The following is a 27,524-nucleotide window of genomic DNA, read 5'->3' on the forward strand; positions in this document are numbered from 1 at the left end:
ACTGGTCACGCGGTCTGTCACCTGACTGGCTGGAGTCACATGACCGGCGCCGGTTGCCATGGCTGGTCTGGTGCTGGCGCTGTTGTTGGCGGGGCTGGCGCCCGCGGGCGCCGTGTGGCCGCAGCCGCAGCTCGTGCGTGAGTGGCCGGGCGGGGGTCGCTGCCGCCTCAGCCCCGCCCGCTTCCGCTTCGGCTACGCGAGCTCGTCGGCGGTGGGGCCGGGCTGCGCTGTGCTGGACCAGGCCTTCCAGCGCTACTGGCGGCTGCTGTGCGGCTTCGGCCCGGCCGCACCAGGTGAGGGCCCGCGGCCGGCCTGCCTGCCAGGGACGCTGCTTCGGGTTCCGCGGAGCCGGGCGCAGCGCTGCCGCGGGGTGGGGGCGGGAAGTGGGATGTCCGGGGAGCGGAGTGGCGTGGGGAGCTGCCATGGCGGGTGTGGGACAGGTATGGTGGGGATGGGTCTAGGGCAGGGTGGGCGTGGCGAGCTGCCCGAGAGTGGGGGGTGAGATTCTGCTCTACTAAATGGTTCCCTAGTGTGTAAGGCCCCCGTATCTTGGTATTCCCAAAGCAGGCTCAGGGCTGGCAGTCCGGTACCGGCCCCCCCCCGTGGTGCAGGTATTTGGTTTGTGCTGGCGTTTGCAGGGATACCACATACTTGGGAGCCGGTGTGTTTTGGGGTGGTTCCTGCTACTGTCTCCCTCCTGCTTGGGAAGCAGCAATAAAACACCACTTCCTTCCGTAAAGTGGCTCATTTCTTCTGTAAAGTGAGGTGTTTGGCTGGGGTGGAGGCTCATGGGGCTGAGAGCTTGCCCCTTGTCAATGTGGGGCATTGAATTAATGCCTGTCAAGGGATTTTTAAAATTGTTACAAAACTCAAGATTGGCAGCACTATTTCCCTGAAGATTTGAAAGAGACAATTATTTGAGCCCAAATTTTCCACTGCAGCCTTTACAGCACTGGCAACTTGAAATAAAAAAAATTATTACAAACTTGCTACTGTTTTCCTGATTCTCAAACAGTGAAATGGAGAAACAATCTGTTGCACAACTGATACTAAGCCTAACAGTATTTCAAACCAATGTGACTGTATTGACTAATCAGTGGCTCTTTCTCTCAGCTATGAAACTGCCACCTTTGGGCAAGGTTTCCTCAAAGTGTTGGCATGTCTGATTATGAAAAGTCCATGTTGGGGGTTGGCTTTGAGTTGGAGCAGACCAAATTGAGTGCTTCCTGCTAGTTTGCTGGCCCTCACTCCTCAGAGCAGGATTTGCTCTCTCACCACGCAAGTTAACTTTCAACTGCACCAACCAGCAACTTCACAAAAATAATTTAGCTGATACTTTTATTCACATGTCTATGTCCTCTAATAGCTTAGGGAACATCTGTATTCTAACGACCTTTTTTTTTGTATTGAAAATGGAACTTTTTGGGCTGCGACACTGATCTATAACTCTTGTCTCACAAACAAGTCCAAACCATGTTAACTTAACAGTGGGAGGCAGCTGAAAGTGGGCGCAGTTCAGTTAATATATACGGGCTCAGTGAAGCTGCTGCCTTTTCCTTGCATCACAAAAATATATAATTTCTTTCTTTAAATGTCCACTTGTCCGTTTTACATCTTCTAAAAAGCTTCATATTGTTAAATCCCTTACAAGATTGTATGCTACTAAACAGGGACACAAAGCACACTCGTTTATGATGAACTTGTGTGCTGAAATGTCCGGCATGGTGCTGTGAATTCTGATTTTTCAGAACTTCAGAGCAGTGGAAAGTCAGTGCCTTCAAAGCCTCCCCTCTTCCTCTGCCATGGAGGCCCTTCCCTAGACTCATACGATGGATTCATGTGAGAACAAAACCTGCTAGTACTAGTTGTCTGTGGGAGCCTGGGAGCCTGAGTGCTAGATTGTAGTTCCTCTGTGTTGTGTAGACACAGAATGAAAATAATACCTAGTTCTTACACCAGACTTTTCATAAGTAACTCTTAAAGTGTATCACAGAGGAGGTCAGTATTATCATGCAGATTTAACAGATAGGGAAAGTGAGACAAAGGACCATGAAATCACTTGCCTAATGTCATCCAGTAGCCTACTTCTGGAGCTGGAAATAAAAGCCAGGTCTCCTGATTACATTCCCCCCGCCCCGAGTGTTCTGTATCCACCAAAGAGTTCATAATTTTAGCATAAAACTAATAAACAAAGAAGACTACCTGAGATATCAAGTTAGAGGTTTGTAAGCAGATAGCCAAGTCCCTAGTGTGAGATGAAGGGCACCAACTAATTGGCAAACATCCCTTGCACATTGTCAAACAATACACTGCAGATTGCATAAGGGAGACAATGTGATTTACAGTTTACTAAAGTCTGTGATTAGCACACCCACTCCCTCCCTCACCCACCTTCTGTTTCTCTCCTCTTTTCACTTCTAGATCTGCTTTTCTCTACAGGTCAGCTCTGTCAAACACAGGAGGATACCACATCCCTCTCTGCTTTGGCAATCCAGTTTTCTTTTTGGAAGTGGTGATAAATTGACTGTATTTGGTTAAAAACAAAACAGCAGTAATGTAGCACTTTAAAGACTAACAAAATGATTTATTAAGTGATAAGCTTTTGTAGGACAGACCCACTTCCTGTTGTGTTTTGTTAGAATACAGACTAGCATGGCTACCTCTCTGTTATGTTTGTATTTGGTTAAATGTGTAGGTAATCGGAACCCTCATTGAGCTCCTGTCAGTGAAGGGTGAAGCTGTTCTGAATTACATTTAATCTGCATTGCTTCCCCTGAAGGCAGGGAAGCAATGTCATCTGCCTTGTACAGAGGCAGAAATAAATGGTGAAATAGAGGTGACACCCCAGAGCCTCAGAAGCACCTAGGTACCAAACTCATAAGTCATTAGGTGCCTCAATAGCTCTGAGAATCTGAATGTCAGCAACTTCCCCAAACTCTCGCTTGTTTGTAAGTGTGGGAACGCAGTCCAGAGGAGTCCTCCATTCTAGTGCTTAACTACTAGCCCTGGGGTAGACAGTAAGCAGCCCACAGGCCAGATGTGATTCACCAAGGTTAGCCCCTGACAGGCTACCGGCACTTTATTTACTTGCACATCTGTAGGTACAGTTGCTGGCAGGCCCATGGGCTGCAGTTTCCCATTCCTGAGCAGTGGGATCTGTGGAAAGTAGCATAGACCGGGACCCCGCTTCCTGCAGCTTCCACTGGCTGGGAATGGCAATCTGCATCTAATGAGAGTTGCAAGCAACCATACCTGCAGAGTCCAGAGCAGTCCTCCATTCTAGTGCTTAACTACTAGTCCTGGGGTGGTCACTGAGGCTGTAATGTTTGCCATACCTGCCAAAAAACCTTCAAAAACAGACTCCAAAGAGAAACTGCAGAGCTGCAATTCATTTGCAAATTTGACGCCATCAATCAAGGATTGAAGAGAGACTGGGCATGGCTGGCCAACTACAAATGCAGTTTCTTCTCTTTTGGTATTCACACCTCCACATCAGCTGCTGGAAGTGGGCCACATCCTCCCTGACTGAATTGACCCCATCATCTTTGGCCTTCCTCTTGATTGGGACTCCCTCCTTTTCATGAGCCTGTATAATTAGACCTGCCTCTGGAATCTCCACTACATTGCATCTGATGAAGTGGGTCTTTGCCCTCAAAAGCTTATGCTCCAAAAATATCTGTTAGTCTATAAGGTGCCAAAGGACTTTTTGTTGTTTTTAGGGTTATTATGTGATTTTCTCCGTGTCCCACTGCTGGTCCCTGCTCAGATGGTGAGGATATCCCCTTCCCTCTGAATGCCTGCCTTATCCACTTTTTCCAAGGGGTGTGGCTTTTTTGCTGGTTGCCATCTGTCTCATGGTCTTGCACATTCTTTCTACCTGAGATCCATGGGGCAGGCTGGCTGGCACTCAGCTGCAGACTCTGCTTGGTTATTGTTGCCCTATTAAATTTCTCACTGGCTACAGAACTTGCCCTAGCCGGGGGATGGCTCTAACTCAAAAGCAGATGGATGCACATTGCTCTGTTGATGCTCACTGCACTCAGTATTAGAGGATTATCTGCATTCAGTAGGGCTGGTTCCCCACTGGACTGGTTGCAATGGAGATTCCATCAGGGCTCAGTGCTTTCCTTACACAGCCCACTCCTGTTGCATGTAGCATTCCCCCTTGCTAGCTCCTCAGAGAGCTGGGGCAGTGCTTTTCACTGTTCCTGATACAGGCTAGCATCCTGTGGGCTGTTTGGCTAGTGTGTGCCTTGCTACCTCTCCATTCCTCAGTGAGCAGATGATTCTATTGCTTCCTGGCGACACTGCTTAAAAGTGGCTGGTGCCAGCTGTAAAATTCTGCAAGGCCTTTGCGTTGCCAACAGTCTTGCCCTTACTCAGTCTGCCTTGCAGTAGCAAACCTATAGCTATGGTTCTGCACACAGAGAGAGCTGTTTATGGCCTGCACTGGGAGGTGGGTCATACCTCCCAATTGGCCACCTTCTGCCTATTCAGAAAATCCATCTATAACAATCCCTTATTCCCATGACTTAGTTCTCCACTCAGCTAAGCTGGGAAATGCTGGTTCTGGGAGGAGCTGAGGCCTTACCTTTTCCAATCAATGGTGGGTATTGCTGTGTGTGTGTCTCCAATGGTGGAGTTGTGTGAAAGAGACATTCCCATCCCTGATATACTCAGCAATCTGGGCTTTCTGCTTTGTCCTGAGTGGGCAACATGGCAGCCTTTGTTACTAACCTCGCTATGTCTGAGAGTTAAATAAAAACAATGTCTATTCACCTGCAACCCGCCCCTCTCCCCTTAGCTGTCTCTCATGGAAAGACTGTGGTTCCTGAGAACCACTCTGCAAAGTTCAGCTCATAGCATGTGTCCCTCCCACCATCTGAATACTGGGTGGATCAAAACACTCGGGAAGTCTTAGTTTCTGTGTCAGTGTTCGTTCTCTCTTGGATCCTTTAGCATGTTGGTCCCCCGATCTTCAGTCGTGGTATGTTGGTACTGGCTCCCCCTGTGAGTGTAACCAATGGTGCTGGTCAAAGTGGGCAGAGGGTGAGCAGTGCTATTGGGCCTGGTGCGCAGCAGCTCCTGCCGCTCTAGCTCTGAGCTCTGTCTGAGCCGAGACTTGGCCTAAACGACCGTGGTTCCCAGTGGTCGATTTACAATGAATCTCCCTGAAGATTGCTCTGGCCTTCCTCTACCTTTGCTCAGTTTGGCCTAGCCTCTTCCGTTGGAGCTACTGTTTTTGCCCAGGAACTCCTGGGCCACAGAGTTAGGTCAAGAATGGGTACTTTGGAAAATCCCACTCCAAATCCCAACTGTGCTGCGGCTTGTAGGAAGGGGTGGCCAGGACTCTCATCTGCGGAGCCGTTCAGTGGCACTACATCCTGTCCACTCTTGAATTTGGCTGAACTTATTCTCCTCTGACCCTGTTGCTGCTATGACCAGCCACATGAAAGGGGTCTGATCCCTGTGGACACTCTCTGCTAATTTCATTGAGTACGGGCCTGGTGATAGGATTGTATTCCTAAGCCTCTTGATGCACTTTGACATGCAGCATCTTCTTGGGTCATCTGTCCAACGTTTGGAAAGGAGGAGGAATGATACCGTTGGGTCTGTGTCTCCATCCAAGGACCCTGAAGCTGTGCAACCCCTGAGGCTGTTGCATAAAACATGGTCTCCCCTCTTTGCTTTCCAAACAGGGTTCTGCTAACCAAAGTGCAGGATGAGCTGATGATAATGTGGACTCTGTTCTCTGTTATACATATCCATCCCTACCCACACCTGGCCGGGTGTTTTACTGCTGCAGCTCAGTCTAGCCAGTCTGTCCTTTGGCCTCTCTGACCTTCTTTGACCAAGGGCAGACTTCCTGCTCAGGGGGTTTGTTAGTTACTGTTCCCATTGCTGACTTTCCTAGGATGTCCAAGGCAGCACTCATCAGGTTCTCTTACTTCAGGCTATGGAACCAGCTGGCTGGGTTACTGTGCGAGAGGCAACGTACGTGACTTGGGATGCCATTGTCTGGGCATCAGGCAGCAGCCTGGCAAGGGTTAGCTGGGTTGGCTGTTTGCACTGGCAGTGTCTTCCAGGACAGGCTTTTGACTTCGGAACTCACTGTCCCCTTTGTTCTGATGAAGCCCCTGTCTCTTCTCTATGAACAGGCAGGAGCTTTGCCTCGCTCTAGATTAGCACCTGCATTTGCCCCACTTGCTGGGGCAGTACTTTTACTGGGAATTCAAGCAGCAGTAACACGGCTTTCAGCTCAGTGCAAACTCTGTCACCTTAACTGGGCTGTCTGTAGGGTTTCTTTACAAGCCCTCCCTTCCAGAGCCTGATTTGCTCTGCCCTGCCAGTCCCTCCAACCTTCTTTCACCCTACCTGATAGCTACCAGCCACACCTACCCCACAAGTCAGTATTTCCATCGCTTCTAAGACAGCAGGTGCCCTGCCAAGCTGGGCTCGGGAAGCAGTCTGGGCTGAGTTGGGCTTTGCTTAACCCATTGCTCTGTGTGTTACAGAGGATGCGCGATCCTGGGAGCCTCTTTGCACTGAGCTGCTGGTCTCCGTTGCCACGCCGCATTGCGATGGCTTTCCTGACATGGACTCTGTGGAGAGCTGTAAGCATCAGCCTGCTACAAAGCAAGAACTGGGCTGTCTGGGTAGCAGTGATCAGCATCAAAGATCTTGGCCAGCTCTAAACGAGGAAGAGGTGCCAGAGGGCTTTGCCAGGAAGCCCTGGATGCAGTGCAGGGTGTACCTGCCTGTACAGAATGTGCCTCCTTTAGGGAATAATGACTTCTGGGAGCTGTCAGTGAGACACTTAGCCAAGGAATCTCCTGTTCCCTGGAGCCCACAGTGCTGGGGACCTGCACTCCACCCCTAGGTCACTGCAATGGAAATCATCAGTGTTTGGTTATATTCTGAGTCGTGCCTCACTGACAACGAAGTGACTCTGATGGGACGTGGGGCTGTTGGTGGGCCTATAGCTGTCAGAACATCTAGTACTCTCTGTCCCTAGATTTCCAAGCTGTGGACAAAGGAGGGCAGTATCATTAGCTTTATTTTACATTTGGGGAAACTGAGGCACAGACGGAGGTGGCGGGGGGTGTATCTATTGCCCCAAGGTTTCCCAGCAGGTCAGCAGTGGAAGGAACTTTCACCCGTGCATATAAATGGGACAGCTAAGAAGGGTGGATTATCTCTTGCTCTGACAGAGCTCCATTATTGCAGAAGTGCCCTGTTCAGTCTCTCATCTGTTGGCATACATCAGTTATTGCTGGCGTGTCCCCTGAGCGCCAAAGGCACTGAGTTAGGCAAGCAGTGAGGATCAGGTTCTGGGAAGATCAAGGGTTCTTGGTGAAAGCCATCCAAAACATGGCAGTGCCTAGCTCAGGCCAGGCTGCAGCGCTGGGGCTGTAATAACACGCAGTGGGGTTCTGCTGGCAGGGGAGGGCAGTGCTAGAGGTGCTGACGTCTCCTGGGATGCTGTGTTTCAGACAAGCTGTCCACGTCAGAGGAGCCTTTTCTGCTGTCTTCAGAGAGTGTCTGGGGAGCTCTCCGAGGTGAGCTGCATTTGCCATTTGCAGTGTCCCCCATGAACGTGAGGTTTTTTTTTTTTTGAGCCTTGTTGCTGCCTCTGCTTCCAGGTCCCCTGGATGGCGCAGCTCCCTGATCCAGCATGGTGTTTGGTTGCTAACTGGGCTCTGCTCCTTTGAGAAGACTCCATGCCCGATGCCTGACTCTCTCTCTCTCTCTCCCTCTCCCTCCCCCTCCCATAGGCCTGGAGACCTTCAGCCAGCTCGTCTGGAGAGATGAGGATGGGACGGTGAGTGTGACGTGCTGAGCTGTAGGGATGCACTGATGTAGTGTGGGGTATTGTGATGGCCACAGGATCTAGTGGGGATGCCCTGCCCTGCCCTGCCTCGCCTCACGGGCGCCGTATTTCTTAGCTGCTAAATATTGCAGCACTGCGGCTGTCTGAAAAAAGAATCCTCTTGGACCCCTGCCTCAAAGATCAGGTCTTGGATGGTAGTAAACAGGGGCCCAAGTGGCTTCACGAGGCACCACTGAGGTATTCCCAGTAGCCCTGGGGGCCAAGCGATTTAACAGTACAGTGTACGGCTCTGCATAGTGCAAGAGGGAGCCAGGGCCTGGAGCCCTGTGCTGATTCTCCTGGCTGGCTTCTGCAAAGTGCCACCCATTACCTAAGGGAGGTGCTCCTGCCCTATTCTTCTGTGCCCCTGGGAGGTGGGGAGCTCTGCCTGGAGAGGCAGCTAACCATGCTGTAGCAAGCCCTCTCCTGGTGACGTTTGGGCATTGGTGTATTTGCTCTGGGCCTTCCCAGGGGCGAGTGCTCATCTTCCTGGTACCCTCTCTTGCAGTTCTATGTCAACAAGACGGACATCGTGGACTTCCCTCGCTTTGCCCACCGAGGGCTGCTGCTGGACACATCTCGCCACTACCTGCCTGTGAGAGCCATCCTGGAGACTCTGGTGTGTGCCCCGGCACAGAGCATGTGCTCTGCTTTGCTGGCCAGCTTGCCAGCCTCTGATGTAGGTAGAGCAGTCTGGCTGGCTGTTCCCTTTTGTGGGACAGCTGGGGGCTTCCCGAGGGCCTCGAGGCCTGGGCACTGCATTGGCTCTGCAGTTGTTTGGTGCTCTGGGGCCAGATGGTTCCTCCCAGCCAGAGCCAGCCCCTGCAGATGGGTCTAGATACAGCACCGTGGCAACGCTCCAGGGTGTGGAGAGGAGCTCAGAGTGAAGCTGACTGCTGGCTTCCAGCCAGAGTGGAGAGAGGGGTGGGTGGGATGGGGTGGGTCTAAGGCAAGGACAGGTACTCCTAATGTTGCACACTCCTGGTTTGCTGTCTTTGGGCTCTTTGCAGGGTTCACTCCCTTGTGAACTCCCAGACTCTGCCCCCTTTGGGCTGTTGTTTCCATTCTCTGTGCAGATAAGGTGGAGAGAGAGAGACCGACAACCCTCCTCCCCTCCCCTTCCTTTCCCCCAGCCCCTGCAGGCCTTTTCATCAGGCAGAGGAATACTAGCCTTGCACTTGGAGCAAGCCAAAGCAGCTGACAATTCTATGCTTGTCCACCAAGAATGGGGCTAGAGGGTGGTGCTGGATCCTTTGCAGGTAGTCCCTGGGAGTTATGCTTCTAGTATCTTTCCCCCAAGTCTCCCTCCCCACCGCCACAGGGGAGCATTGGCATTTCCTGCCAGCCCCAGGGAGTAAAGGACTTAGACTCCTGTGTCGAATGATGGGGTCTTAGCTGCCTCACCTGGGTTCCCTTCTCTATACAAAGGGCTCACCCATTCAGCCTGTCCATGCTGTACCTGCCATGTGGTTTTGCTTACAGGAAGAGGATCTTTGTAAATGAGGGACTTGTTCACCTCCTTGATCCTCGTCTCCCAGGCCATGTCTCCATGCAGTGTCTCTTTTCTAGCACCAAGTGCAGTGCAGGTCCCGGACAAGCTTGGTTTACAGCAGCGGTTTTCAGATTTCATTACACTGTGATCCTCTTCTGACAACAAACTTTCATACATGACCCCGGGAAGGGGACCAAAGCCTGCACCCTGTCTCTTCAGGCAGGGGGCCAGAGAGCCCCAGGTGGGGAGGGGCCAAAGCCCTAGGGTTTCAGCCCCGGGTGGGGGACCTGTAATCTGAGCTGCTCCACCCAGAGCTGAAGTCCTCAGGCTTTGGCCCCAGACAGTGGATCTCAAGGTTTGGCCAGGCCTCAGCAAGTCTAACGTCAGCCCTGGCAAGCCATTAAAATAGGGCCACAACCCACTTTGAGGTCCCGACCCACAATCTGAGCCACAAGTATGGGACAGTCTTGAAGTGGGCTAGTGTCTCTTTAGCTCAGTCAAGCTGGGAATCATTTAAAAGGAGAAGAAGGAGGATTAAAGCTGCTACCCAGGGAACTTCCCTGGCCTGCCAGTTGAGGAGGCCAGACCAGCAGATCTCCTGGCACTTTCTGCCCTTAGACTCTGACAGTGATGAGGAAGGCAAGAGTGAGCAAGGTCTTGGAGGGCCAAAAGATCCGTGTAACTCCCCCTGAGCTCGGGGCCCCAGGGCATTTGTGGGAAGTAGTTTCCAGCCACGCCTGAAATCGGTGTTTGGCTCTGGCCCTTCCTGGTCTGCCCTTTGTGCTTGGAGACTTAGCTGCTGACCTTAGGGACAAAACCCAGGCTGTGCTGTGCTTGTCATTCTGCCAAGCTGAGGTAAAGAGGCTACTGCAGGATTCCCATGGATTGGCTGCACAGTTCTGTTGAGTCACTTCCTACTGTGAGGGTGGGGGTGGGTGTTTCACAGAAGTCAAGGCAGAGCCTCCTACCAGCACCCATGTGTAACTCCCCTGTGACTCTCTGATCTTAGAGGCGCATGAAGAGCTGGGCTGGGGGTGTGAGCCTCTCCTGATGGTCAGAGCATGTTCAAACCTGTAGTTGAGCAGAAATTGGCCTGAGTGCCCTGATCCCCTTTGGGGGCCACTTGTGCATAGCAAGGTGTGTGAAACAGGCTGGCTGAGCTGCCAGAGGAGGACACGGATGTACTCTTCTGACGCCTCTCACTCTCTTACGGATCCGCAGGATGCCATGGCTTATAACAAGTTCAACGTATTTCACTGGCACATCGTGGACGACCCCTCCTTCCCGTATGAGAGCACAGCCTTCCCGGAGCTCAGCCGAAAGGTAGCCCTGCCTGCTGCTTGCCCTGCAGCCTCACCTCTGAAAGGCTCTCCAAGCAAGGGATGGGGCCTTTGCAGAACCATGGGCCCCCATAAAAGCCCGCAGTAATTCCCTGTGCCCTGCAAAGGAGAAGTGGGCTGGGTATGCTTGGCCTCTTCTGGTGGTTGTGTCTCTGTGTAAAAGGTGGTCCTCAGCTCAAATGCTGCCCTCAGCACCTGAGTCGTGTCAGGCATTCCTTGGCTTTGTGTTGCAGGGAGAGAGCAGGTTTGAAATAGAAGCCTGGATCTCGTGTAAAACAAGTCCAGTGGTCTAATCCAGGCCCTGGACAAGACTCGCATCACTGAACCATGACGTGCCTAACTTAGCATCCTTGGCGGTGTTGGTGTCTGGATCCAGGGCTGGGATAGTTGGGGAGATTAGAGCAGGACTGAGGCGCATGAGCACTGCTGTGTGGCGGGTCCAGGGCTGTGAAGAGAGACCGTGGTCAGATGCTGGCTGTTAGCTGGCGTGACTGGTCTCCATTTAAGAGCTGCTTTCTCTAATGTCACCCTAGCCTGTCAGGAGCAATGCTGGTGTAATGAGCAAGAGCTTCCAGCTTACCAGCTGGGAGTAGCGATGTTCAAATCTTTGTGGCCAGATCTGGGTCTCCCTTGGGCAGCTCCCCATCTTCCTTTCCTCTCATGTGACAGTGTCTGACATACGGAACAAATGTATGCTGTTCCTGGAAACCTGCTGCTCAGCCTACGAACCAGGACTGGGCTGCAGCCTGGCAGGAGGAATTCCCAGCCACATGCTGGCCTTCTGGGGGAGCACATAAAGCCCTCCCCAGGCTCCTCCACTACCAGTCCAAAGGGGTTGTGGCAGCGACTGCTTCCCAGCTACTGCTGTGGGGGGAGGAGGCAGATCTGTGTGCGAGGCACAAAAGCTTTCTCATCATGACATGTTGCTTGGGCTGTGCACAGGACAGTGTTTCCTGTAAGCTGAGTGCTTGGGCAGCCGCTCAGGAAAGATTCTGGTGCCACCCAGCTGATTAGCACAGCGCCTGCAACTAGGTTTGTATTTCTCCTGGTGATGCACATAAAAATTATTCTGCACCTGGATGGGAAGGATTAGAGGGACACTGGGCACTGGGCCTATCCTGTCAGCACAGCACAGCTAATGGTAGAGCAGGCTGGGACTTATGATCCGTTTGCCCTCCCAGGGGGCTTACAGTCCTGCCACCCATGTGTATACGGTGAATGATGTGAAGCTTGTGATCGAGTACGCCCGGCTTCGTGGCATCCGAGTCATTTCGGAGTTTGACACCCCTGGCCACACCCTCTCCTGGGGCCCAGGTAAGGAACAAGGCCTGCCCAGGGCTGCAGAGCAAAGCAGGGGTTGGGAATTCTGGGTTTGTGCCCCAATGTGGATCTCTTAGATCTTAGCACAGATGCCCACCTAGATCTCCTGTCTGAGCCTGGGCCTGGCCAGGAACCTGCTCTCAGCTTTCCGCTCTGCATCTCTGGTGGAAGCAAGGCGCTTGAGGGGGAGATAGAGACATGTATATTAGTGCTGTCTGCACCTGGCTGTCCATGTGCCTCACTCCTGATCTGCAGCGCTCCTTGCTATCCTGGACCCCATCGCCTCTGCCATCTCAGCACACACCTGCTCCAGGCCTGTCTCAGAGCATTGCCTGCTAATCTCCCTCATGAACCCTGAATGTGTAAGAAGGGGGATAGTTGGAGGGGCTGTAATGCAGGAAAATCCAGGCCCACTGTCAACACACAAGCTTCTGGAGCAAGGGGAAGAGAATTCTTGATCATGGCTAGTCTGTGTCCCTCCACTTGGTTAGCATTGTGCTTTCCTTCGAGAGCTCAGTCGTCTGGAGCTGTGGCCCTCTTGTCAGTTCATCCATGCAGCAGTTGCATTTCCCTGGCCCACCTCCCTACGTAGTTAAGAGCCTGGAGTGGAGGAGTTCAGGTTATAGCCCCTGTACACAGTTATCCGCTCCAGTGCAGCCCCTGTTCTCCGCCTCCTCACTTGGCACACTTGAGGCTGCCTGACCCCGGGATGAAGCACTGAACTGGGAGTCTGGAGGTCTGGGCCTGTTCCCAGTTCTGCCACTGACCTGCAAGCTGACCTTGGGTACATCCTTTCCCTTCTCAGCGCCTCAGTTTGCCCCGTGCAGTGGGGTGATGGGACGTAGCCCACTTGTGGGCTGAGCACTGAGGTCCGGGGCTGGGACACGCTCTCCTGCTCTTGGGAGCTACATACTGGGCGGTGTATTGCTGAAGTATGAGACGGGTGAGGATTGCTCCAGCCCCACAACTGCCTGTCCTGGATGGAGCCTCAGCTCACTCCTCTCCCTAGATCCTTTACTTGCTGTCCTGTCTGGTGGCCTGCACTGGGGAGCAGCAGATGGCATTGGTCAGCCAGTGGTGGCAGATAAGCTCTTCCTTACAGCTGTCTTTGGTATTGCCCCAGGTGCTCCAGGCTTGCTGACACCCTGCTACGCAGGCTCAATTCCATCTGGGTCCTACGGGCCGGTCAACCCCACCCTGAATGCCACATACCAATTCATGGCAGAGCTCTTTAGGGAGGTCAGCACTGTGTTCCCTGACTTCTATCTCCACCTGGGCGGCGACGAGGTTGACTTCACCTGCTGGTGGGTTATGCATCTCTGTAGCCACTTGGCGGGGGTGGGATAGCAGGGCTGGGCTCTGTGGGGTGAATGGCCTGAGACAGTTGCCTCTGATCACTGGCTAGTGATGGTCTGGATTAAAGCAGTGCTTGGAAGCCCCACGTGAAATTGGCACTTTGCTGTGCTAGGTGCTGTACATCAACACAGTGAGTCAGCTCCTACTCACAGCAGCTTCCAGGCTACATGGAAAAGAAGAACTGTGAGGCACGATAGTTCTGTTATCCCTGAGGCACAGAGGGGCCTATGATTATGCAGAGTTTGTGGCAGAGCTGGGAACACAACCTGGGTCTCCTGAATGGTGCCTTGGCCACAGACCATCCTTCCTGACTAGCAGACACTCTGGGCCTAATAAATCAGCCCCCAGTCGTTGCCTAGATGCAAAGCGGGAGAGACACTAATGCTGAGACAGCTCTTAGGCTTGCATCCTTTGGGTCATTGGTGATCCTCCCCCCCATTGTAGAGATGGGCCAGTGTGGCATGACTAATTCTCGATACCTGTCTCCAGGCGCTAGATACTCTGCAGTGTAGCCTGTGCTTTCATATTGCTCCTTTCTTTGGCACGTAGGCGGTCGAATCCAGAGATCCGGTCCTTCATGCAGAAGATGGGGTTTGGCCAAGACTATGCTAAGCTGGAGTCGTTCTACATCCAGAGGTGAGGAGCATGGGGGGGGGCCTGCAGAGAGTGGTAGCTGCAGCATGACCGTTGTGCCTTCCCGTAGCTCACCCACCTACTTCGCCACTCTGTATTTCCTCCTGGGAGCAGGCCCCAGCCCTCCTCCAAAGCTGGTATCTGGAGATAGCCCAGCATACCTTGTCCTGCCCAGGCTTGCAGAGTTGACCCACAGGGGGCCAGGGCTCTGGATAGTGAGTTGGGGAGGGGCTGAGAGCCCTGCTTAGGACCAGTCTTGGAATGAGGGATGAGAGAACTAGAGTGATTTCCTGACTTGCTGCAAGCGCCTGGCCTAGGGAATGTTCCTGGAGGCTCCAGCTGGACTCTCCTTGGTCACTGCCACTTGGGGGTTGGGAAGCTGGCCCTGTTCATGCTGTATCACTTCTCTCCTTCCTCCAGGCTGCTGAATATCCTCTCTTCCTATGGCAAGGGCTATATGGTGTGGCAGGAGGTGTTTGATAATGGTGTGAAGGTGAGAGCCGTGCTGGTTTCCCTGCTGCCAGGCCCTGGCTCTCGGCAGCATGGCAAAGGGGCTGCAGTCAGTGCACTGGGTCCCAGTGTGCCTTGGGAACGGAGGGGCTTGGTTGTGGGCTGCTGGGGGCATGTCTGTGTGCTGGATGCTCTCTTCCTGCACCGTCCCTGCTTGGCTCAGCCTGGCACAGGTGTCACTCTTGCCCAGGGGTTGGTGGAGGTGGGGGATTCTCAGCACCTGCCCACGGGCTTTTCCCCTCCCTGTGTTAGCTGTGGCTCTTCCCTGAAGAAGCAGATCTTTGATCCCGTCCAAGGCATGCTTCCTCTCTGGGCCCAGAGCTGCCTGCGGCTGCTTGGTCACAGCCTGCTGTATCAGCTGCTCGTACCCACTCCAGGCTGGCGCCGACTGGCTCACACCACGGCTCTGCTGGCGGGGGAGGTATACATCTGGGACCGTCACTTCCTGGTATGGCAGCTCAGAGCTGCCCTGCCTCTGCAGCCTTGCTATCCCCAGCAGGGAGAGGCTGTCTGCATCTCTCTCCATGGCTGCTTCTGCTTTGCTTTCCCTTCCCTGGCTGAAGCCAGCCACTTCTGTGGAGTCAGAGGGGGGTGGCTGCAGGGACTCCCTTGGGAGCCAGCTGTCTAGGTACTTTGATGGCCCTTGTTGCCATAGCAGTGGAGCACCTCACTCTGTTCCTGGGCTTGCCCTCACTTGGAGGCTGGTGGGGCTGCTGTGTGGGTGCTGCAGCGCACATAGAGCTCTGAGCCTTGTCTTAGGTCACCTAGGAAGTCCAGAGTCTCAGTCCAATGCCTTGAGCGCTGGACAGCGGAAGTGTCCTGCCTTGGGTCTGTTCCCCACGAGAGCACCACGGTGCTGGTGGGTAAGGACATGGCTGTCTAGAGGGAGTGTGTCTCCAGCTCTCGGCCTTACCAGCACAGCAGTGACTTCCCATTTCTGCTGCAGGGTCCCAAGCAGAACGAGCCAAAGGCAAGTGTGTACAGAAGGGTGCTCTGCTGTGGGAGTGGGTGGTGCTGGGGAGTCTACACCAGGGGTTGTCCTCGAGTTGCGCTGTTCCTGCGTCCAGGTTCCTAGGAGAGTAAGGCCTGCCTTGCAGTGCTGTGTGCTGCAAATTGCCTTGGCGGCCAACAGCCTGGCTCTTCTTTTGCACTAGGGGAGTGGCACACGCTGACCCCTGCCATGGAGCATCATGCATGTTTCTGTGTTGTGTGGCCAGGTGAAGCCAGACACCATCATCCATGTGTGGCGGGAGAATGCTGGGCCGTACCAGCAGGAGATGGCTCGAGTCACCACGGCTGGTTACAGGGCCCTGCTGTCTGCCCCCTGGTATCTCAACCACATCTCTTACGGGCAGGACTGGCAGGCGGCCTACCAGGTGGAGCCACTGGAGTTTGAAGGTGTGTCCTTTGTGCATATGGTCTGTTGGCCTCCCCTGCAGGGCCTGTCTTGCAGCTGGTCAGTTACCTAGCAAGCAGGCCAGTCCGATATAGCCAGAGCCTAGACAGTGGGTGTGGGGAAAGAAGAGACAGGGGCTGCTGAACTGAAAGAGCACGAGTGCCTGTGGCCTTGGCTCCAGTGGACAGCCTCACCCTGGTGTGAAACAGCCAAATATGTAGCTGCCATCTGGGGCCTCCAGGGGCAGAAGCAGCAGTGTCTACAGTTTGAACTCCTGAGCCCAGCTCTGCGGCTGGAGGCTGTAACAGACTCTTCTCTGTGGGCTGGGGACAGGGGCACTCGCTGCTCAGTGGTTCACAACTCATCATGCGAATGTCCGTCTCTTTCGACAGGCAGCCCTGAGCAGAAGGAGCTGGTGATTGGCGGAGAGGCCTGCATGTGGGGTGAATATGTGGATGTAACTAACCTGACGCCCAGGCTCTGGTAAGAGAACCCATCAGAGTGGAGGGGAGGGGCTGGTGCTGGCTTGAGCTCGTCTCTTCTCACATGGGTGATGGCCCTTGGCCTGACTGTCCACTGTGCTCCACCCTGCTGGAGCTAAGAGCCAGGACTGTGGGGAGAAGAGAACTGGGGCTGTGTGGCTCAGTGGGAGGAGAGCCACTGCGGTGATCTTCTGAGCTGTCTCCCATCCCGATAGTTCTTGGCTGTCCTGTAACCCTGGATTTATGGCTTGTCTGCTTGGGTATAGTGCAGCTCCATAGCAGGGGCCTGAAAGAAAGCCCCACTTTGTGTGCATGCATCACAGCACCTGTGTAGCTCAGCATGTGGGGGACTGTGTCTAGCCCAAGGCTCTGTGGAAGGACAGATGTGCAGTGCAGGACTCTGTGCTCAGAACATAAGTGTGTTGGTGGATCATAGCAGACAGCACTTTCCAGTGGAGCCTGTATCCAGCGTAACTGCACAGGGCCCAGGCACACATCGACCCTTTGTAGATGAGCAGATGTGCTTTAGGGTCCCCCATTTTTTGGGTGCTGAAGTATATGGGGCATTGGTCCTTATGCCACTTTCATCCAGCTGCATGGCTTGAGTCATTAGCCCTTGAGCAGCATTAACTGGCTATTACCATAAGATAGGCCCAAGGTGGTTCCTGGAGTGCTTGTTTTCTAATGTGTGTTTCCTTTTTTGAAAAAACCCACCTGCTAAATTATTATCAAGATAAAAATAATAAAGTTGCATTAAATGTTTTCCTACCTGGCCAGTGGCTTTGCTCCTGTTGTTCTCATGGGAGACTGGCCTGCTCCCAGCTCAGCTGACAAAGGGCTTGATCACCCCCAGTTTTGCTAAGAGACTCCCTTTCTCCTCTTTCCTCCGCTCACTTCTTGGGTCTGGCTACATGGCAGACACTGAGTGTGTTTGCCAAACGTGTAGACACATCCAAGCTAGCTTTTATTTAGGCTGGGTACCAACCAAATTAATTAATTTTAATGTAGGTTGGATACAGCGAAACCCTGGCTGTGCTGGAAAGGGATGTACAGCCTGTTTTAAAGTCCATGCTGCAAGACCTTCAGCAATCTAGGCCCAGAGTTAACTGGATAAAAACTAGCTTGGGTGTGCTGGCCTGAGCTGCAGCCACCCAGTTCGTACCAAAAGCAAATGGTACTCTGCTTTCCCGGTGGATGGGTCAGTGGTGTTCATTTGCAGAGGTGCCAGTTAGATTTTGAAGCTGAAATCTAACAAAGTAGACTTACCAATTGGGTAAATGTTCCAGTCAATATTGGAATGGAATTGAACTCGGAGTGCTTATAGCCCCCAATTCAAACCCCTTTTTATAAGCACTTATAGCCCCCTAATCATAGAACCCTGGGCCTGGAAGGGACCTCAGGAAGTCATCTAATCCAGCCCCGTGCCTGAAGCAGGATCAACCCCAACTAAATCATCCCAACCAGGACTATGTCAAGCCAGGACTTAAAAACCTCTAGGGATGGAGATTCCACCACTTCTCTCGGTAACGCATTCCAATGCTTCACCACCCTCCTGGTGAAATAGTTTTTCCTAATATCCAACCTATACCTCCCACACTGTAACTTAAGAGGTTTACTCCTTGTTCTGCCATCTGTCACCACTGAGAACAGTCTCTCTTAATCCTTTTTAGAGCCCCCTTTCAGGAAGTTGAAGGTTGCTATCAAATTACCCCTCACTCTGCTCTTCTGCAAACTAAATAAGCCCACATCCCTCAGCCTCTCCTCATCAGTCATGTACTCCAGCCCACTAATCATTTTCATGCCCTCTGCTGAACCCGCTCCAATGCATCTACGTCCTTTCTATACTGGGTGGCCAAGAACTAGACGCAATACTCCAGATATGGTCTCACCAGTGCCAAATAGAAGGGAATAATAATTCTCTAGATCTGCTGGAAATGCTTCTCCTAATGCACCCCAATATGCCATTACCCTGTTTGGCTACAAGGGCACACTGTTGACTCATATCCAACCTCCCATCCACTATAATCCCCAGGTCCTTTTCTGCTGCACTGCTACTTAGCCAGTCGGTCCCTAGGCTATAACAGTGCTTGGGATTCGTCCATCGCAAGTACAGGACTCTGCACTTCTCCTTGTTGAACCTTGCCAAATTTATTTTTGGCCTAATCCTCCAATTTGTCTAGGTCACGCTGGACCCTATCCCTACCTGACCCCCTAGCTTAGTGTCATCTGCAAATTTGCTGAGGGTGCAATCCTTCCCCTCATCCAAGTCGTTAATAAAGATGTTGAATAGTACTGGCCCTAGAACGCATCTTTGGGGCACTCCACTTGAAACCGGCTGCCAACAAGACATTGAGCCATTGACCACTACCCATTGGGCCTGTCCATCAATCCAGCTTTCTATCCATCTTACAGTCCAATTCATACTTCATTAACTTATGGGCAGTAATGTTATGGGAGACTGTATTAAAAGTTTTGCTAAAGTCAAGGTATATCACATCCATTGACTTGTTCATGTCCACAGATCCAGTTACCTCATCATAGAAGATAACCAGATTGGTCAGGCATGACTTGTCCTTGTTGAATCCATGTTGACTACTCTTAATCACTTTTCCCTCTTCCAAGTGCTCCAAAATGGATTTCTTGAGGATTCCTTCCATTATTTTCGTAGGTACTGTGGTAAGGCTGACTAGTCTGTATTTCCCTGGATTATTGTTCTTTCCTTTTTGAAAGATGGGTACTACGTTTGCCTTTTTTCAGTCATTCAGGATCTCCACGAGTTTTCAAAGATAATTGCCAAAGCCTCTGCAATGACATCTGCTAATTCTCTCAGTGCATTAAATTCGGACCCATGGATTTGTGTACCACTAGTTTTTCTAAGTAGCTCTTAACTTGTTCTTTCCCCACCAAGGGGTGCCTACCTCCATCTCATACTGCATTGCTTAGTGCCGTAGGTTGGGAACTGATCTTGTCCATGAAGACTGAAGCAAAAAAAAAAAAAAAGCACTGATTAATTCAGCTATTCCTGCATCATACGTCACTTTCATATCTCCCTCATCCAGTAACAGCCCACACCCTCTCTGTTAGCCCCCGTATTGTTAACATGCCAGTAGAAACACTTATTTTTACCCTTTGCATTCCTTGGCAGCTGCAGTTCCATTTGTGCTTTCACTTTCCTAATTACTCCACAACATTCTCCAGTAATATATTTCTACTCCTCGTTAGTCATCTATCCAAGTTTCCACTTCTTATATGCATCCCTTTTGAGTTTGAGCTTGCCAAGGATTTCCCTGTTAAGCCAAGCTGGTTGCCTACCATGTTTGCTTTTCTAACTGCGCATCAGGTTGGTTTGTTCCTGTGCCTTCAGTAAGAATTCTTTAAAATCCTGCCAGTTCTCCTGAACTTCTTTCTCCTTCATATCTGTTTTCCAAGGGATCCTGCCCATCAGTTCTCTCAAGGAGTCGGTCTGCTCTTCTGAAATCAAAGGTCTGTATTTTACTGCTCACCATTCTCCCATTTGTCAGGATTCTGAAGTTTACATGTCATTGTTGCTGGAGCCCAAGTTGCCACCCACTTCTGTTTCTCCTGCTAGTTCTTCCCTGTTTGTGAGCAGCAGGTCAAGCTGTGCATGGCCCCTGGTTGTTTCCTTCAGCACTTGTGCCAGGAAGTTATCCCCAATATTCTCCAAAAGCTTCCTGGGTTGTCTGTGTGCTGCTTATTGGTTTCCTAACAAATGTCTGGGTGATTAAAGTCTCCCATGAGAACTCTGGCCTGTGATTTGGAAGCTTCTCCTAGTAGTCTGAAGAAATCCTCATCTACCTCATTTACTTGAGCTGGCGGTCTATAGCAGACACCAACCACAACATCACCTCTTTTGCTGCTGCCTCTAAGCTTAACCCAAAGACTCTCAACTGGCTTTCTTCCTCCATATACTGGAGCTCTGAGCTATCATACTGCTCTCTCACATGCAGCACCACTCCCCCTCCTTTTCTTCCCTGCCTCTCCTTCCTGCACAGTTTATACCCTTCCATGACCGTGCTCCAGTTATGCATGTTATCTCACCAAGTCTCTATTGTTCCAATTACCTCATACTTCTTTGACGGTGGCAGGGTCTCCAGTTCTTCCTGTTTGTTTCCCAGACTTCTTGCAATTATGTACAAACACCTTAGCTAGTTAACTGATTGGCGTATTTTCTGCTTTTGAATTGGGTCTTCCTTTATTGTTCCTTCCCCACTTACCTCAAGGCTTGTGTAACCATCCCCCAAAGAACCTATTTTAAAGCCTTCCTCACTAGGTTTGCAAGCCTACCTGCAAAGATGCTCTTTCCTTTCTTCGTTAGGTGGATCCCATCTCTTCCTAACAATTCTTGTTCCCAAAACCGAGTCCCTTGGTCGAAGAAATGAAAGACCTCTCCTGCTGCTTCCCTCGATATCCAGTAATTAAGGTTGGTTTATAACAAAGTGGTATGATCCTTTTTTTAATTGGAGGCTTTTGTTTTCTTCATTTCAAGGATTGTTGTTACTTCCAACTGTTAATTTGAATTTTCTCCCCTTTCAGCCATTTCTTTTTCAATTTCAAAGCTGTACCCTGGAGAGATGTTTGTCTATCAACATTCTTTTTCCTCCATGTTACTTAAAATTAACATCACTTCCAGAGAGCAACAATTAGGGGGAAAAAGAACTAACAAAATCCCTTGTACTTCTGCTAAATGTAATGGACGGCACCTGTTCAGGTTTTGATTACGTATAAAGCATTTCACATCCTTGAGGGCTTGTAATTCAAGAGAATATTTTGAAGGAACAAGGCAGATTAGCCACCTGTGGAGAGAGTGATTCATAAAGCAAGCATATGTGCAGCTCCAAATTTGGGGTGAAAGCTAGTTGGTTTGAATTTCTTGGGGTACAGGGAAGATTTATTTTCTGGGCCTCACAGCAAGCTGCTATTTGATCAATCTACTTGATTTACAATTGCTCTGCAACCCCAAAATTCTCAGGCCCTTAATTCCCTCACAGGATGAAGCCGGCCAATGATCAATTACTGTGTAGGAAAGCAAGATGTCTTGCCCATCAGATCACAGAGAAAGGAGCTGTTCATAGCAGCTACCCAGCAAGAGAGGATGCTCTGTGCAATACAGCTGTTGTGGGGTACTTGTCTGACCAACAAAAGCTTGCAGAGTTTGTTTCTTATTGCTTCGTTCTTGCGGGGGCCTGGTGTTTCTTAGCCCCACCTCTTTTGCATGCTGGGAGGTGGACGTTGGTCTCCTATTACCTTGAGTTTCTTTAGGAGGAGCTAACATTTGGAGCAGATGAAGGGATGGCAGCTTCAATCCTGGTGCTGTTGAGAAGGGACTAGAGTGGCTACGTTGCTCTTTTGAGGACTAGTAGTTAATCTTATTTAAGGCACATTTGCTAATCGTCATCTTGTTGTTCCCCAACCTCCTTTGTTGTTGTTCTAATTTTTCTAGCTTTCAAGAGGTTTTGGTTCAGTAAATCATGTCTGTGCTGACTCTGTAGATAGCAAAGTATAGCTGCTCTGGTGTGGCTAATGCCTCTCCTCTCCCAGAGATGGCTCCCCAAGCCCCTTGTGTTCCCCAGGAGGTTGGTCCATGCTGTCTGCTAATGTCCTTGCATTTCTGCCTCAGCAGGAGCTGTCTCCCCTCTCACCTCAGTGGAGAATGGTCTGGGAGCAACTGCTCTAAGCAGCCTTCTGGCCTCCTGTGTAGAGTAACAAACTCTTGTTTCTCATTTCCTCCAGGCCAAGAGCTGGGGCTGTAGCTGAGAGGCTGTGGAGCAATGAGACAGTGAGAAATCTGCAAGAGGCTTATACACGACTGGCGGCTTTCCGCTGCATACTGCTCAGGTAATGGTGCTCCTGCTCCTCTTTTTCAGGACCCTTCCAAGACATAGGAAATCATGGGTCCCCACTGGGTTGGAGCAGTAGAGAACAGAAGATGGTGCATCCCTTTGGAACTGTGAAGGGACTCAAGGGACAGAGGCCAAAACTGGGAGTTAGCATTTCACCAGGGCACAGGGGTTATGCAGAGTGCATTAATGCCCATGAACTCTCAGGACGTCAGATAAATGGCACCACTGAGTCACAAAGTCCCCTCGTGCCATGCTGCAGCATTGGTTCAGTGCTGATTCCAGGACAGCTCACTCCCTGGGGAATTGCGAGCGCTGCTTCCTGTAGTAAATGGATTTTCCTTGAGTCTCCATTCAGTTAGACGCAGCTTAGCTTGTGAAAACCAGCTTATCTCTCGCCTTCCTGAGCCCTAAAGTGTCATCAGGTACCTCAGAACTTTAGTGTATGGTAGGGGAGAGATGAAACGAACCCTTCACTTCGCACATCGGCCCAGTCGGCATGCCACAGGGTTAAGAACACCTACCCCTTTAACAACACGTTGTCCTGTGGCACTTGCGAGACTAGCACATTTATTAGGTCCTGAGCTTTTGTGGGCAAACCCCACAAAAACAGAAGCAGATGACCTAATACGTGTGTTAGTCTCACAGGTGCCACAGGACTGCTTGTTGTTTGTGAATGTACAGACTAACATGGCTGCCTCTCAGACTGTTTCCCCTTGAATGCCTGAAGTCTGTGTTGTCCCTGGTGTGTGTTATCTCTGTCTCTTCTGTTCCAGGCGAGGCATCCGAGCGCAGCCTCTCTTCACAGGGTTCTGCAATCCTGAGTACAGTGGCTTCTGAACTTGAGAGCTCCGCTGCCCCCCTTCACTCTGCATGCTGTGTGTGTCTTGGATGAGAGTGACACCTGTGTGCTACAAGGTGTCCCTGTTGCTCTTGTTCTTGCAATGAGCCAAGTTAGATACTTTGCCTTTTTTTCTACTGTTTGAATTTCAAACCCAATAAAGGAGGAGTCCTTCCCAGAGAGAGAAGGAGCTTTCCAGTGTCCTGGTGCTGGGGCAGGCTCTGGGAGCCTCCTGGCCATCTGCAGCAGGGTGCTTTCTGGGCTCCAGTCAGGTGATGCACAGGATTTGACATGCAGAATGCTCCTTACAGGAAGGCGCCATGCTGGAGCTGCCACATGCGTGGTTACAAACCTTCTTTGCTTCATAGTGACACATGCAGCACCACAGGACCAGTGATAGTCTCTTGAGTCCAGACTACCACGGCAGGGGACCCTACCCTGCCTGTGCACTGCATGGTCTATTGCACACACTCCTAGTGCTGCAGAAAAGCTCTTCTCTGGTCTACCTCCATGCCTGCACTACGTTTAGGAGCAGAGGCCTCTGCTCAGGGTTTGGTCCTCATCCCCGACATGCCTGAGGATGGGGCTACTGTGGGAAACCAGGCTGGTCTGGCTTATGCTGTGGTGCCTAACTGTATAGCTTGTGATTGGGCTGTGATTGTCTCAGGCCCTGGGGCATGATGGGTTTAGCCAGGTGTATCAGGCAGGTGTAGTCTTAGCTGGTCAGATAAAACCTTAGGCTCCACTTAGCTTTTATCTTGTCCACCACTGAAAACTGCCTTCTCCATGCTATTTGTTACCAAATGTTAACACCTCTCCCCAGCCCACATCCATTTTTCTGAATGTGGTCACACCATTGGCTCGTAAGATTCCTGTCCTAATGCACAAGCTGTAAGTGTGGACTAGCTCCGCAGGGCTGTTAATTCCAGCCTTCTTTGTTCTGACGTTTCTCTTACCTTTGTTCCTCCTAACCACTCCACTTAGAATCATAGACTCCTAGGGCTGGAAGGGACCTCAGGAGGTCATCTAGTCCAGCCCCCAGGCCTAAAAAAGGATCAACGCTAACTAAATCATTCCAGCCAGGACTTTGTCAAGCCAGGACTTAAAAACTTCTAAGGACGCAGATTCCATCACCTCTCAGTAACGCATTCCAGTGCTTCACCATCCTACTGGTGAAATAGTTTTTTCTAATATCCAACCTAGACCTCTCCCACTGCAACTTGAGACCATTGCTCCTTGTTCTGCCGTTCATCGCTACAGAGAGCAGCCTCTCTCCACCCTCTTTAGAGCCACTCTTCAGGAAGCTGAAGGCTGCTATCAAATCACCCCTCACCCTTTTCTTCTGCAAACTAAATAATCCTAGATCCCTCAGCCTCTCCTCATAGGTTATGTACTCCAGTCCCCTAATCATTTTTGTTGCCATCCACTGGACCCGCTCCAGTGCGCCCACATCCTTTCTATACTCTGGGACCTGGAACTGGATGCAGTACTCCTGATGTGTCCTCACCAGTGCCAGATAGAGGGGAATAACTTCTCTAGATCTGCTGGAAATATTCCTTCTAATGCACCCCCATATGCCATTAGCCTTCTTGGCTACAAGGACACACTATTGACTCATATCCAACCTCTCATCCGCTGTAATCCCCAGGGGATCTTTCCTGCTGCACTGCTACTTAGCCTGTCAGTCTCCAGCCTGTAACAATGCTTGGGATTTTCCATCCCAAGTGCAAGACTCTGCACTTCCCCTTGTTGAACTTTATCATATTACTTTTGGCCCAATCCTCCAATTTGTCTAGGTTGCTCTGGACCCTCTCCCTTCCCTCCAATGTATCTTTCTGTCCCCCTAGTTTAGTGTCATCCACAGATTTGCTAAGGGTGCAAACCATCTCCTCATCCAGATCATTTATAAAGATGTTGAACAGTACCAATCCTAGAACTGATCCCTGGTGCACCACACTTGAAACCAACCTCCAACCAGACATTGAGCCATTGATTGCTACCCTTTGAGCCCAACCATCTAGCCAACTGTTTTCTGTCCATCTTACAGTCCATGTATCTAACCCATACTTCCTTAACTTATGGGCAAGAATGTTGTGGGAGACTGTATCAAAAGCTTTGCTAAAGTCAAGGTGTATCATTGACTTCCCATGTCCACAGAGCCAGTTACCTCATCATAGAAGCCAGTCAGATTGGTCAGACATGACTTACCCTTGGTGAATCCATGTTGACTATCTCGATCACTTTCCCCTCTTCCAAGTGCTTAAAACAAGGGATCCCCTCCATGATTTTTCCTGGGACTGAGATGCGGCTGACTGGCTTTCCAATGTGGGGTGGGGTGGGTGGGTGCTCAACCCCTGGCTCTACCCAGACCCCACACCTGCTCCACCTTCCCAGCCCTGGAGCTGCCACTGAGTTGGCACCTGTGCCCTCACTGACCTGTCATCCTGGGTTTGCAGTCTCACACAGGACTCAGTCAATGTATCCAATCACCCAGTCGTTGCAGTGAAGGTTGGCCCAGATTTCTCAGTGAACTGATCGGATACTCCTAGAGAAAAGGGACCAGTTCTATAGTTCCCTGGATTGTCCTCCTTTCCTTTTTTAAAGATGGGTACTACATTTGCCCTTTTCCAGTCATCTAAGAGCTCTCCTGATCTCCATGAGTTTTCAAAGATAATGACCAAAGGCTCTGCAATGACATCTGCCAATTCCATCGGTACCTTTGGATGCATTTAATCTGGGCCCATGGATTTCTGTACGTCTAGCTTTTCTGAATAGCCCTTGCCCTGTTTTTCCTGCCGAGGGCTGCCCAGCTCCTTCCCATACAGTGTTGCTTAATGCAGTAGTCTGGGAACTGACCTTGATAGAGGCAAGAAAAGCCTTCCTCGCTAGATTTGCAAGCCTGCCCACAAAGATGCTCTTCCCTCTCTTTGTTAGGTGGATCCCATCTCTTCCTAGCAATCCGTGTTCCCAAAACAGAATCCCCTGGTCAAAGAAACCAAAGCCCTCTCTCCAACACCACCTGCACAACCAAGAATTTGCTTCTATGATTCAGTGATCCCTATCTGGACCCCTTTGTTCAACAGGGAGGAGGGATGAGAGATGAGAACACCACTTGTGCTCTATATTCCTTGCTCTTCCTTCTGAGAGTTACATAATCCACAGTGACCTGCTCAAGGTCATTGTTGGCTGTCGTTGGTTCTTACAGGAGACGTAGGAAGGAGTAATAATCTGCAGGTTAAATGATTTTTGGAGGTCTTTGTGGTACTTTCCTCTTCACACCACTGTCCCTGATCTCTATCGCATGGGCTGCCATCTTCTCTTGTCTGAGGCCTGCCCAGAACTGTTACAGGGCAATCATTCTAGATTCCTCCCTCAGCTTCCCTCTGGCCTTCTCCTTCTCAGGATGCTCTAAGGGAGTTGTGCAAATTATGATCCCAGCTGGGACATACTACACAGGTACCAACTTTCCAATATGGGGTGGGTGGGTGTTCAACCCCTGGCTCTGCCCAGGCCCCACACCCGCTCCACCTGCCGAGCCCTGGAGCTGCCATTGAGTCGGCACCTGTGCCATCACTGATCTGTCCTCTTGTTGGGTTTGCAGCCCCACACAGGACTCAGTCAATGTACCCAATCACCCAGTCCGTGCAGTGAGTGTCAGCCCAGATTTCTCAGTGAACTAAGTGGATACTCCTAGAGAAAAGGGACCAGATCAGCTATTTCACTAGATGATGGGTGACATCTAGGGTCTCTTGGTGACGGTCCCCGCCCATCCAAGTGGTAGCTGGTTTGTGGTTGATCTTTCTGTACTGTACGAGATGCTGCACTGTAGGAGCACTGTGTAGCTCTGCTTTAAATGCTGTGCTGTCAATTCTCTGCAACTGTTTGTGTTCTCTGGTTACTACATTTTCATTAGAAAATTCCAGAAGTCGCTGTGTATATGGGGAAATTAAGGGGGGTGAGCTACAGGCCTCACAGGCAGGGGAACAGCTCACCAGCAGACTTACCCTGCTGTCCCCATTGGCTGGCATTGCAGTCAGTGAGCAGGGGTAGTGCCCCGGGCAGAGTGTGGCCAGATAAGTGCTGCCACATCTCCCTTATCCCCAGACCCTGCATCCCAACCCCCTTCTGGCATTCCTACTCCCTCCAAGACCCTGCATCCCCAGCCTGCTCCTGTACTCAGCTGCCCGCCAAGAGCCTACACCCCCTCTCTTACCCAGGCCGCACACCCCCACCTGCACTCCGCCTCTTGCCCAGACTCTGCAGAGGCCTCAGTCAGGGGTCACATCATTGAAGCGTTGGTTTTGGGGTTTGTTGTTCTCACTTTTGTGTGGCCATTGACTGATTTTTGTGTGGATCAGTGGCCCTTGACCCAAAAAAAGTTCCCCACCCCACCCCTCCCCTAAATAAAGACAAAGTTGAAACCTTT

At 51.2% G+C, this 27,524-nt stretch overlaps 1 protein-coding gene across 2 annotated transcripts; it reads left to right on the forward strand.

Annotated features, from left to right (window-relative positions):
• Window positions 1-58: 58 nt before the first annotated feature.
• On the forward strand, window positions 59-27,524 carry HEXA (hexosaminidase subunit alpha). 2 transcript variants are annotated; one of them, XR_012647151.1, is made up of 15 exons: window positions 59-293; window positions 6,516-6,614; window positions 7,494-7,559; window positions 7,776-7,822; window positions 8,379-8,489; window positions 10,584-10,685; window positions 11,884-12,016; window positions 13,146-13,326; window positions 13,928-14,014; window positions 14,432-14,504; window positions 15,739-15,919; window positions 16,310-16,400; window positions 20,736-20,840; window positions 22,151-22,255; window positions 23,034-23,043. XR_012647151.1 is itself a non-coding variant. In XM_075006843.1 (14 exons), exons 1-14 carry the CDS (start codon window positions 59-61, stop codon window positions 23,095-23,097), a joined length of 1,575 nt encoding a protein of 524 aa, XP_074862944.1. In that variant the 3' UTR covers window positions 23,098-27,524. The 2 variants fall into 2 exon arrangements, 1 of the variants encoding a protein (XP_074862944.1); XM_075006843.1 differs by lacking the exon at window positions 20,736-20,840 and having other exon boundaries at window positions 23,034-27,524.

This window comes from Carettochelys insculpta, chromosome 12, assembly GCF_033958435.1.
Source record: "Carettochelys insculpta isolate YL-2023 chromosome 12, ASM3395843v1, whole genome shotgun sequence".
NCBI classification, from domain to species: Eukaryota; Metazoa; Chordata; order Testudines; family Carettochelyidae; genus Carettochelys; species Carettochelys insculpta.

Excerpts from the sequence above, each read along its gene's own strand:
- HEXA (XM_075006843.1), top strand. The coding sequence starts at position 59 with ATGGCTGGTCTGGTGCTGGCGCTGTTGTTGGCGGGGCTGGCGCCCGCG. Across the intron at positions 15,920-16,309 it reads GGAGCCACTGGAGTTTGAAG|GCAGCCCTGAGCAGAAGGAG; the intron begins GTGTGTCCTTTG and ends CTCTTTCGACAG. Across the intron at positions 22,256-23,033 it reads TTCCGCTGCATACTGCTCAG|GCGAGGCATCCGAGCGCAGC; the intron begins GTAATGGTGCTC and ends CTTCTGTTCCAG.